Raw genomic sequence first — 13,071 nt, 5'->3', positions numbered from 1 at the left:
CTGCTGGGATGCTCAAGGCATCGGTGGGGGAATTATCTGCCTGCTGCCTTCAAAGGGTAAGCCACCACTTTCTACCTGGAAAGGAAAAAAAGACACAGAGGCCAGAGTGGGCAGTCCTTTTATAGGGTCCGGTGTCTTTTTTTTCTTTCAGATATCTACCTTCAAAAAATAAAAACCATAAATTTTGGCTGCCATGGGGAGGTAGAGGAAAAGTATGTTCAGCATTCCAATTGGATAAAACTAAGTTCATCACTACTCTACGCTTTTGCTGATTTGACTGCTGTTTTGTCGCTTCTGAAAATGAATACAATTATGGTAACTATGCACAAATACAAAAAAAAAAAAAAAAACAGATTAAAAAAGTGCGTACACAGATATTTTAAATGATATCCACGCAGTTCAAGGGAAATCGTTGAGGACACTGCATCATTTCTGTTGAAGACTAATGCGTTAATCACTATTCTGCAAGTCTGCCAAAGGTTATTTTGTATACTATGGGTTAAAAGGAATGGTGTGGCTTTATTGGAGCCTTGATAAAGATCTCAAGTAGATCGAAATATGTTGGAAAGCAGGTGGACGTGGTCACCAACTTTGTATGTTTTTACTATACGGAGCAGCCCTAAGGATACCCACGCCACAACATATGCTTGCCCACTATCCCGACGCCAAAGGAACCTTGTGAGGTGAACATTTATTTGTGCACTGGAAGCCGGTTCCACGGCTGCAGCGACAAGGAGACTACCCCCACGTGGAACAGCTGTGACAGATTGTACGCAGTAGAGGTAATTCATAAAATGTACTTATCCCTGCCCCGCTCTCTTAGTGTGAAGTGTCTGTTCGAGCATATAGACTGACGTTGGTATTATAATCCTCTTTATTTTTTACTGAATATTGCCGCAAATCGATTTTATGGAAAATACTGTATATGGATGAATAAAGTGTTTGCGCATTTTTATCTATAAGAAAAGGACTTTCATTTGACATCCACCCGAGCGCCTATTATTCTAGACTCCTAATTCTTTTCTCTATCACCATATTTTGTATATTATAACTAGTTAACACAGCTTAAAATAAACATTAAAAAAAAAACATTTGCAACTTTAAAAGTTTGTTTGTTCTTTTACCTTAAACCTACAAAATGGGTTCTCCTGTGAGAACTCCACAGGAGCGATGGCATTACTGAAATATCCTTTTCCGGTTCCCCAAAATGCCTGAAGTTGGTTCCATTTTGCCAGGATGGCATCTCTCTCATCCCCCAGCAATGTTGGTGCAGAAAGTGCACTTGCTGTGTTGATCAGTTGGTTAGACTGATTGGTGTTTGGCATAGATTGGCTGAACAGGCCACCCCCAAGGACTGAAATAAAAAGCATCTATAAAATATGGGGCCAAAGACACAATAAAGTATACAGATAAGAGCTACAAACACTGCTTTCTTTAGGCAGCCCATGTTAAATGCTGCATAAAACTGTTGATATACGGAGGGTTACCTTATAAAAATGTATAACACACGGGTCGATACAATTAGCTGCATATACTCAAGTTCAGGGCTAAAGCAAGTGCAGCATTTGAACACACATGCTTCTCAGCTAAATATATCCGCCCCATGATGTTAAAGTGGGTAATTCATTTTAGTTTTTACATGATGGAAGCAAGGGTGGCATTATACAGGGAGTATGGAATAAATAGGGAGCATTGCATAGGCTTTATACTAACCATTCTGTTGCTGCTGTGGCTGTTGAGTGTTGAAACCTGCGAAGCCCAGTCCAGTGGACAACCCAGTATTTAGACCGGTGTTTGGTGCTGCTGCACCGAATGCAGTTCCAAATCCAAAGCCTTTGTTTTGAGTAGCACCAAAAAGACCTAACAGGTGCATCAATTAAACATGGTCATTATTAGCTTTACATTCAAAGTAAATGATGGAGGCTGTGAAATGGGTTGAAAAAAATAGTTCAGATCTATATCCAAAAATTTGCAAATATTTTCAACATGACTGACATACAGATGGAGCCACCCTCATTCAGTCGGCAGGCACACCACAGCTTTCCATCTTGGCTCGCTGTTCACCAAGACGCCATCTCACACGACTGCACATCCATTGCCATGAACAGGACGCACGAGAGCCCAGCATGTCGGTCAGTGTAGACCGATAAAATGCGTTCTCCCTCGGTCACATTAGGTTTGATGTACTGCACATCTTTATGCATGCAACTGAAGGATGGAAGGATCGTTCTGTCCTTCGTTAACATCACACCACTGTGTACAATCCAGGATGACAGGGGAGTCATTCTGATATTGGAAAGAACCCCCTTCACTCCAGTGTGCACTCAGCTTAATGAAACCTAAATATGAGGAGATTTTGCTACGCGATCTGAGCAATGTAGATCGCTCAGCACATAGCGCTGCGTGCTGAGCACTCTGTCAGGGCCCATGTTTTCCGCTGAGAACACTGGTGATGTAATCAGATTTAGGGGCCATGCATCGCTATAGCCCCTAGACACGGAACGATGTTGAGCTATTTTAAAAGTGATCTATCGCCCCGTGTGTAGGCATGTATCCATATCAGTTACTTTGCTCATACTGGAAACATTGTAACAAAAATAAAACTAATGAATGCGCTTTAATCTGCAACTTGCAGCACGCATTGTTTGACTTCTTACCAGTTGTGCCAGTATTAGTTGGAGCAGAGAAGTTAAAACCTGAGCCAGCAGCAGTCGTGGTCGTTGCGGCTCCAAAGCCTCCAAACCCACCTAATGGGAAGAAGGTAGAAAGGTCACATGACACAAAACCACCTGGTATAGAATTGAAATATATACTTTTTGCACTCAAAGTGATGAGAAAAAAAATTAAATCAAATTTTAATTGGGGAAGGAGAAAAAAACAAAAACAAACAAAGAGCATGGCATAGTGTAAAACATACTAAAAGACAATATATTTATAAGGTCAAACTATATAATGCACCAATTAGAAAACAAAAAAAAATGGAGAGACTAGATAGATTGTTTTAATGCTCAATTGAATACAATGAGCAAGTATCGCATATGGCAGGACCGACTTATGCAAGTTTTTTTTTTTTTATTGGTTTGCAATGGAAAATCTTGCAATGCTGGCTGACACAATGCGTGCAATACGCTGAACTGAAATTCCCTCATGGATTCATAATGATGAAATGAAAAATATAAGAATACCAATGTAGCTTTATATTCCTTCGTTGTGTTGCTACAATTATCACTATTAATCAGATCTACATAGTTTTAAGTATTTTTAAAACATTCAAGAGTCCAAGGAGGTGTCACAGCCTCAACTTTGTTGTTGGAGATCACTAGGCATGAGGGGTACATAAATAACATACTGATAAGCATTTACTTTGACAAGAAAAGTCCGTGATCTGATTTTATCTACTGTAGGGGAAGGCAGGGCTAGTTGTTTCAAAACTACAGATATTCAAATATCTCAAAAATATTTAATCAGAAACAAACAGAAAAATATAGACACAAAACTGCATTCTTTCTTTTATTTTTATTGGGTGTAATCATTCAGTAATTATTATTAACAATTTGTGGGTGTCACCCGGCCATTTTCTGTGAGTGATAGGGAAGAGGCATGCCCAACTCAAAAGAAAAATGGTAGCAACATACCTCCCAACTGTCCCAATTTTTGTGGTGCAGTCACAATTTTTGGAACCGTCCTCCTTTCCTGCCTGTGGGTAGCAGTTGGGAGACCCCCTGTCACTTACAGCATCTATTTAAAGCAGACAGTGGAACTTGGGGTATGCCAACAGCTTACAGATTGCTGGGCATGTCCCCATAATGACGACAGATAAGGGTGTGTCTTGTATTCGTGTCATTGCTGTTCCTTCTTTGCCATGGCCACATCTTCTTTTTGGAAGCACATGTGTAGAAGTCCGAATTCTAAATCTTTAGAGCTATGTTGCACTGTGTGGCACGTTGTTACAAGTAACAACTTGTCCAAATTACGTCTTTTAACTAAGATGGCCATAGGTCAATATCCATGCCTCAATTTACAATTATAACAATAATAAAAAAATACACTAATGGTCTGAGTCTAACAATGTAAATGATTAACCCTTACCTTTAACAGTCCAGCCAAAATATGACTTCAAATATAGATAAAAAAAATATTACTTTAGAACAAGTAAAACGAGTATCTAGATACCTGCTACATAAATACATCTGCCTTAGCGCAGTTTCGCCAAGTACTGACTGTTACAAATTCAAATTTGTTCCCAGTTGCAAGAGCCACTGCAGGACATGGGTGTGGTATTAGATTGATTGCAACAACTTGCCTCTGTAACAACTAGCCCCGCCTTCACTTACATAAAATTAAACACTATAGAGGTTTACTACGCATTAAAAAAAAAAAGAAGGTTACCCATAATGGCAACTATTTCTGATCTGGCATTCCCCTCACCCATCTATCCACCGTAGATACTGTACCACAGGAAAATAAGTATTCCTCTCTCACCGCTGCACCACTCCTACCTACAAAGCCCTCCACACCACTTCCCATAATTTCAGAATACACACTCTGAAATCTACCTCTGACCTATTTACAGTATGTGCATTAATCCTACTTCCACCTGTACTATCAATTTGCATGCACCTTTTTGTACTGCCACTTTCCAGTAATATTGTAAAAAGTCTCATGAGCAAGGCCCTCCTCTACCCTATTCACCAGGATAGCTTTGTTTTCGCTCTTGTATGTTTTATATATGCCCTGTTGCCTCTTATCTAGAAATTAAGATATGACTAAATTATATTTAGCAAACGACAGATGAAAAACCTGATAAATATCATGAATACCCTTTTTACACTGCAATAACAGGTTATAGCGGAGTAAAACCAGGTCGGACCTCAAAGTAAAAAGGTCCTTCACAACAAAATCTAGGTCGACTGACGTGGCAATACAACCTGGGTAGTGAGTAGGGTTGGACCCAGGTAATGGACCAGTGTAAACAGTCAGGTCACGTGGCTCACTGGTCATCTCCAAGAGCTGGCATAGGCAAGCCTGGCAATATCCAAGATCCAGAGGTGTAAACAGGGTTTCAAGCAGCTGTGACGTGGCTTGAAACCCAGTGTTCAGTGACCTGGGCAGGCAGTATAATATCGGTATTGTCCATCCACTATTAGAGCACTCACAAGACAGGCATAATTTGGAAAACATCTATTAATGATCTGAATGCTGAGTCACAAAACCAAATTTGCACTAATACTCCTATGAACAAATGATTATCCAATGTTCTTTAGTCACCAATGAGACACAAAACTGGCTAATAAAATCAATGTGCTAGAAAATTAATCACATAACAAATTATAGGGTTCATTCTAGCACTCTGCACCTTTCAAAATCCATGCAGATCCACTTTTTTTTGCCTTGGTTGTCACTGTCTGCTTTGGTGCTTTCTAGGGGTGTGGTACAGGAGTTCGACAGTCGGGATCCCGACTGGTCGGACCCAGATAGCATGGTGAGCGCAACTAAGCCCCTTGCGGGCTCGCTGCGCTCGCCACCTATTCTATTTTCCCTCTATGGGGGTCGTGGACCCCCACGAGGGAAAATAGCAGGTGGAGGTCGGGAACCCGGCTGTCTGTGTTTTGACAGTCGGGATCCCGACTGTCGGGACCCCGTCCAGCACCCCTTTCTAGTACAGTCTGGTCAGTATGGAGATACAGAATGTGCTAGAAACTTCCCTACAGACAGTGACACCCCAAACAGGAAAGGTGCAGGGAGCTAGATGATGCCACATGTGACCTGCAGGAGCACACAAATAGGCATACATACTAGAAGATGTGCACAATTTGTCATTTGGACGGTGCAAATTGTGCTGATATGCATGCATGTATGCATACATACACAGTGCATCCGGAAAGTATTCATAGAGCTTCAATTTTGTTACGTTACAGCCTTAATTTAAAATGGAATAAATACATTTTCCCCATAAGAATTCTACACACAATATCCCATAATAACTTGACAAAAGTTTTCAGAGATTTTTGCAAAATATAATATAAAGTGAGTGTTTTTTTACTAATAAATCACTCTATATCTCGGATATTGAGTGCTGTGTGACTGCATGGAGATAGTTAAATATTTCCAACAAAGGAAATGATAGACCACGAAAGAAATAGGCTCTGGTTCATGTGGCCCTAGGTTGTAAGCTCTAATGAGCAGAGCCACATCCACTCTGTATATTAATAGTAAGTCTGTATATATGCAAGATGCAGTATGTCCCATCTGTACTTCTGTAGTTCAATACGCATTAGGCTGGATACACACTAGGATGAGTGCCAATGATGGCGCTGGTGGGGCTATTTCCATTCACCCCGGACCATGCAAGATTGTCTGTACACATTACACTAGTATGTAATTAACGATGGAACGTGCCTTGTTCCATCTTTCATTACACTGCATGGCCAACCAGAAGATGAGAAGGAGGTGCACAATTAGTCATTCGGATAAAGCAAATTCTGACAAAATGCTGTAGTGCCTGGCATCTACATAGTACGCCAGAGACCCTTGTAGCACCACATAACCAAAATACATTTCAGGCAAAAAGTGTTACTAATTAATGCACACAAAAAGACAAGCCCTTGAAATGCAGCTTAATTTACATTTTTCAATGCAAGGTTCCAAACACGCGAGTAGCAATGCAGTACACTGGCCATATTTCACAGAAGAAAACAAAACATCAATAGTCACTGTTAACAAATTAAGATGGATGCTTTGGTTTTGGAGGGTTTTTTTTTTATTCCTCCTCACAGTTGGGTCACAAGGAAGACATACCTCACTAACTGAACAAAGAACAAAACTTGGATGGTAACGGATTGGTGGAATGTGTGTGATATAAATTTGCAGTGGTCCAAGAATAGTGGCAACATTTCGAATAAAAGAAAAATATTTTAATACAATGCATGCAACTTTAAAAGCCATTATTGCTAATATACATTGGTATTCCTTTGCAGATCATGTAAAAGTATTTAAATTCAGGTGTAAACACTACTTGTGTGAAATACACAAATGACCTGCAGAAGAGGAAGTGTATGGGGGTTACAGGAACAGATAAATTAATACAAAGGAAAACTTGCAATGAATGCATACTACTATAAATACAATCTCCTACATAGCACAGCTTATTATTTCATACTCTGTTCTTCGACACCTTTGCAAAGCGACTTCAGTCATTGCATTACTGTTTTTTTTTTTTATTATCAAAAGTACATTTTGCAGCTAATCCAAAAGTCTAATTTTGAGAATCAGTTTGTTACGGCCAATTCTTGGATCACTGCATTGATCAGATTCATGACAGACATCACATACATTCGGTTTTCTCTACCTGCACTTGCCAGGGTGTTACCAAAATTGAAGGGTGGTGCTGGAGCAGAGGAAACACTGAAGTTCCCAATGTTAAAGTTTAAAGCAGGGTTGGCAGCTAGTCCGAACCCACCAAAGTTAAACCCAGTGGTGTTGGAGGTCGCTGACTCCAGCCCTCCAAATCCTGACGAGAGGGAAGCATGAAGAGAAGGTGGCAGGAATGAAAAACTAGTTTAGAAGAGGAAAAAGGTAAAGAGAATACAGATATCCAGACTGAAAGAAAGGCACCCATTTGTCTTATGCAAAAACCCAGTGTGAAATAAGTCAAGGTTCCCTTCCCTGTTCTTACTACATTTATACAGCTGAAATGTGTGTATATGCGAATGATCTTATTCCTTGTTACGGTAATATTCTTGAGAAATAAAAAATGTCAATGGAATAATTTGAAGGCTATTTAAAATGGACATTGTGACACTTAAATGAAGCAGCAATACGAAATCTCTGGGCCCAATTTTACATCCCGAACAGGTCAACGGAATAATCCAGGAAGTACCTGGAGTCACAAGTTAAGGGCTTGTACAGAATGGTGTTAAAACAGGTGTCAATAAAGTTATACATTTTTGCAGCTATAGGGGACAGTACAATAATTTTGTAAGCGAGCAGCAAGTATGTACAGTAGGTGCTTTCTCGCAGCATCTCAATTTCAATAATGATCGTAGCAATCAGTATTGTCAGAGGTCAACAAAACATGGTGCAGCTCTAAGGGAAAGTTAAGTACAGAGTGCACTGTGCTGAGAACTATTACTAGGTCTTAGATTTGCAGTGATGGCTAACCTTGACACTCCAGCTGTTGTTGAACTACACATCCCAGCATGCCCTACTGCAGTTTTACTATTTGGCCATTCTGGAACTGATGTAGGGCATGCTGGGATGTGTAGTTCAACAACAGCTGGAGTGTCAAGGTTAGCCTTCACTGTCTTAGAGCATCCCTGAATGTATGGTCAGATTACCTATTCTCCAAATACCTTCTTTTCCAATGACCATGTGTATGAAGTCTTTTTTATTTTCTTTACATGTTCATACAAACCTCTGTGGACTTACATAATGTTCAGGACTAGATTTCATCATTGCCCTGTTTAGGAGGTACTATGTGCACATAAACTGCATATACAAACATTTTCTTTGTTGCATTTCTAACCAAATACATTTAAGAATTGGATAGCAATATAAGAGAGCTATCCAACTATAGGTAGAACCTTATAAAACACATATCAACATGGACAGAATAAACACATTTAGTCCAACTTCCTTCCATCTAACTCTCCTCTTTTCACCTCATAAGCGGAATAAAGGAAATATAGAAGAAATATGGTATTTGCATAAAATGGTAATAAATTATATATGCAATTGGGTATAAAGGAAAAACTTGAAAGTTATGCAAAATAGATAGGCAAAAAATGTAGAAGGGACAGCATTTACAGAGACACATCACATCCTGTATGGCACAGAAAAGTGATCTTTCCAGGTAGATTTATTTTTCTATGCCTTCTCTGTTGATTTGGAATGCAATAAATATATTACAACTCAAAGTAGAAGAATAAGGTAAACTCATCTGCCCTAAACTGTTTTAAAACAATATTAGTATAATGTACCGTATTTACAGCTTCTTATAAGGACTGCAACTGCATTAAGATATGCAATATTGTGCATCCCGTCTGTCACTTCCTGACAAAGCATCTCACATAATTACATTGTTCTGATCCAATGTGTCATCTGATTGATTATCTTCCTTCATAACAGAGGGCAATACCTCATGCCATCAACTATAGTGTCTTACTATCAACCTTTGTAAGGAAAGGACAGTTGATAGCCATTAAGTTGAAATAGAATATTCTGCAGAGGAGCTAATTGTTAGCAAATAGTTCATAATGAATCTGTCCTGTACCCTCACACGAGCCTTGTCATGTCACCTGTGGTAAAGTGACTCAATGGAGAGAAAACTATGAAACTATACATCTACATGTCACACATGCATAAATTAAATGGTTCTATTTACTTCCATTTACAAATAAGCAGAAAGGAATTATGCCATCACTAAACATAAGTATTTGTACAAAAGATGCCTATATTTTTTAAACACTGATTACATCTGTCCAGTCATAGTCCAGACATACATTAAAGAGTAATAAGAAGAGTTTGAGATTACCACCAAATCCTGTTGCTGTTGTTGTGGTAGCAGGGCCAAATCCAAAACCGGATGCAGTTGTTTTGGGCGTAAAAGTTCCTAAGGAGAACCCAGCTGTACCTATTGAAGAATATATATAGTGAGAATGGGGAATAAAAGCAAAAGAAATTCTCTTGCAAAAATTTTAAGTAATAACACTAATACACCGGTTCTCAAACTCGGTCCTTGGGAACCCACACAGTGTATGTTCTCCGCGACACCTGTGTATTTTTAAAATGTGACTGTTATGGATACAGACTGCACCTGTCGAGTGACCTGGAACCCATGACCTGTATGTGGTTTGAGAACCACTGCTCTGATAGAACAGGAAATCTATAAAATAGGACATTATTAGCTCTATTGCACCAAATTTAATATGGAACAGGTTTTTGAAAGTGCTGAGATTGTAGCAATGTTTTTAAAGGCAAAAAGCCTGTTGGTTTTGCCTTCGTAACATTGCGGTGTTAAATACACTACAGAAAAAAATGACCGATAAAATGATCTGCCACATACAGAGGTGCCCCTGTCACAGAGAACAATATTGAATCTGAATCATTGGTACTTGTTTCCTAGCACGGCCACAATCGCGGGCATAATTCCCATTGAAATGCATTGAAAAAAGTCAAAATCGCGTCGGTCGCGTCGTATGCGGCTAAAAAAGGCTTAAATGGTCCAGACGCGATGCCCCCGATTTCCCATAGGAAACAATGTTAAATGCCTCAATTTACCCGCGATGTCCCCGATTTCCCATAGGAAACAATGTTAAATGCCTCAATTTCACCAAATCATCATAGGGAACAATGGTAAATGGGCCAGAAACCCCCCAAAACACCCCTGAACAGTGAAATGTCCCCACAAAAGTAGTTTACGCCACCCCACGATCAACGCGAACCCGAAGCGTGGCGAGCGCAGCGAGCCCGCGAGGGGCGGCGGTACGCGTCCTCCGACCTTTTCATACCCCCACTATCCACATCGGCGTGGAGTTGAGAATAGAATAGTGTGGCGAGCGCAGCGAGCCACCGAGCCCGAAGTGTGGCGCAGCGAGGGGACGCGGATACCTTCACAGGTAAACGCGTCCCTTCGCGGGCTTCACAGGTATCCGCGTGCGCTCGCCACACTTCGGGCTCGGTGGCTCGCCACACTATTCTATTCTCAACTCCATGCCGACGTGGATAGTGGGGGTATAAAAAGGTCGGAGGACGCGTACCGCTGCGCTCCCCACGCTTCGGGTTCGCGTTGATCGTGGGGTGGCGTAAACTACTTTTGGGGGGACATTTCACTGTTCAGGGGTGTTTTGGGGGGTTTCTGGCCCATTTACCATTGTTCCCTATGATGATTTGGGTAAATTGAGCCATTTAACATTGTTTCCTATGGGAAATCGGGGGCATCGCGAGTAAATTGAGGCATTTAACATTGTTCCCCAAGGGAAATCGCGGGCATCGCGTCGGTACCATCGCATGCACTAAAAAATCGGGTGCGATGGTACCGATGCGATGCCCCCGAACATGATCGTTGTGGCCGTGTTAGGAAACAAGTACCGAATCATTATTTAAATATTTTCCTTAAAAAAAAAAAAACTTGCTACATAATATATTTTGCCCTTGATCTGTTTCAATGAAGAAATCTAAATGTGAATGTACACCACACATAATTTCTTCTCTCTAACCATTCAATACAACATTTCACCACTTGAGTGGTATGCCCGGAAATTTCTCGGGCTCAGCTGTGCTGCCGCAGCGGCCTGTCCCGGAAAATTTCCGGGCATACCACTAAAATGAAGGTGTTCGCCAGTGGTGTCCAGGTCTCCCCCCCCCCCCCCCCCCCCCCCCCCCCCCCCAGTGGCCGCTCTGCTGTCTCCTCAATTCTCAGCTCCGGCGGAGCTCCCCTGCCCCCATTAGTTCTAGTGATTGACAGGCAGCAGGCTCGGGGATGGTCAGCGCGGCTGGGTGGGACTCGGGAGAGTTCAGCACCCGAGTCCTCCCGAGCCGCCGCAAAACATCCCCGAGCCTGCCGCCTGTGTGATCACTGACAGGCGGCTGGGGCGGAGCTCCGGCATACTAACGCCAGAGCGAAGGTAAGGGGGACGGCCTCTGACAATCTGTGGTGGGTTTTGCTGGGGCAGGACACTCCTGGAAATTTCCAGGCAAGCCACTGATGAGCAGGTGTGCGCCATTGGTGTCTCCAGCGACCCCCCTCTCGTAGGTCCAAACCCCACCCATCACCCCAGTGTTAACCCTGTGCACTGAGCCTCCTCATCGCCACTCTGGTAAGTTCGGGACTACCCGAACACCTGAGGCATCCCCGAGTGATCCCAAACAGCCAAAGCCAGAAGCAATAGCCCCTTCTCTGGTGAGTATTTCTGGAGCTGCCCTGGAAGGTTTGTCCTGCCACAGGAAACCCCACCACTCCAGGGGTAATATTTATGTTTCATTGAGAGTTGCACTTTCTATTAAGTGAGGGGAAGCAGATACTGGCTTTTGGAAAAATGTGGTGTATAGTAATGTAGTGTTCATTCTACCACCCGCCATCTTTGAAAACCCAAGCAGTTCCTCTTTCCTGCCTGGGGAAGAGGAACTGCATGGGTTTTCAAACATGGCGGGTGCTAGAATGAACACTAGTAATGCTCCATACACACTAGGCGACCCTGACCAAAGCCATTATAGTTACCAGTATTGGCCGATATGGAGTGTACACACTGAACTTTATTGGTAAACAATATTGTTCAGTGACATCACCAGGACCCGCTGAACATGCGGGTCTTTTAGCTACCTAGTCAAATTGACAGTGCACATGCTCTGTCATTTGAGAATACACAGTACTGCATTCAGACCTGAATAAGCCCCAATATGTCAGGCCATCCATCACAACTGGGTAGGCATTTAAATTTGCCTGTGACAGTAGGGATGTCAGTGCTGGTGGTTACTGTGGCCAGCATATGGGTGTCAGTTGGTTGGACATACACAGGTACCCAATATATCCGCATAGGTTACGCGGCAGGGATAAAATGTGTCTGTGAATGACGTTATTCTGACATATCAGATATACACATGCACCATGCTATATGTCACTCATCGACTGACTAAACGTTTCACAAAATTTATATTGTACTACAATGCAACCACACACAGGTGATGGAGATAAGCAGAGGTATGTCACCCATGTGAACGGGCTGGTCATCCTGCTGCCTCTGCAAGGATCGCTGAATGCTGCACTATTTGTGGACAGACAGACAGATAGATAGCCTCTTGTCCTCTCTACCGCCCACTTCCACCACCATCACCCCATCGCTCACCCTGGCTAGCTGTGGCCCCAGTGGCGGATCCGAAGTTGAACGACATGTCACCGTTGAGCTGCACAGGCCCTGAGAGCAGAGAGCCGGTAAATACAGTAGACACACACGCCGCGACCACACACACCAGCAGCTACAGTAGGACATAGATCTGGCACCACGCATGCGCACGTCAAGCACGCAGACAGTCTTAACGAGCGTGATGACCGCTAGACGTTTGTTGAAGCTTTCC

At 42.2% G+C, this 13,071-nt stretch overlaps 1 protein-coding gene across 2 annotated transcripts in view; it reads right to left on the bottom strand.

Moving 5' to 3' along the window:
- The window catches only part of NUP54 (nucleoporin 54), a 29,432-nt gene extending 16,402 nt beyond the window's left edge, over window positions 1-13,030 (bottom strand). Inside the window, exons 1-6 of one of the 2 annotated variants that reach the window (XM_083177875.1) lie at window positions 12,843-13,030; window positions 9,533-9,631; window positions 7,349-7,510; window positions 2,658-2,747; window positions 1,714-1,860; window positions 1,125-1,354 (exon numbers count right to left, since the gene is read on the bottom strand). In XM_083177875.1, coding sequence (XP_083034001.1) covers window positions 1,125-1,354; window positions 1,714-1,860; window positions 2,658-2,747; window positions 7,349-7,510; window positions 9,533-9,631; window positions 12,843-12,888 — 774 coding nt within the window. In that variant the 5' untranslated portion in view covers window positions 12,889-13,030. The remainder of the gene's footprint in view (window positions 1-1,124; window positions 1,355-1,713; window positions 1,861-2,657; window positions 2,748-7,348; window positions 7,511-9,532; window positions 9,632-12,842) is intronic. The other variant, XM_083177884.1, reaches the window with a different exon arrangement.
- Between the last annotated feature and the right edge of the window lie 41 nt (window positions 13,031-13,071).

The sequence above is a fragment of the Crinia signifera genome, chromosome 1, assembly GCF_055691185.1.
Source record: "Crinia signifera chromosome 1, ASM5569118v1, whole genome shotgun sequence".
NCBI classification, from domain to species: Eukaryota; Metazoa; Chordata; class Amphibia; order Anura; family Myobatrachidae; genus Crinia; species Crinia signifera.
The sequence above is the reverse complement of the archived record's forward strand: the minus strand, read 5'-3'. Positions and strand labels throughout refer to the sequence as shown.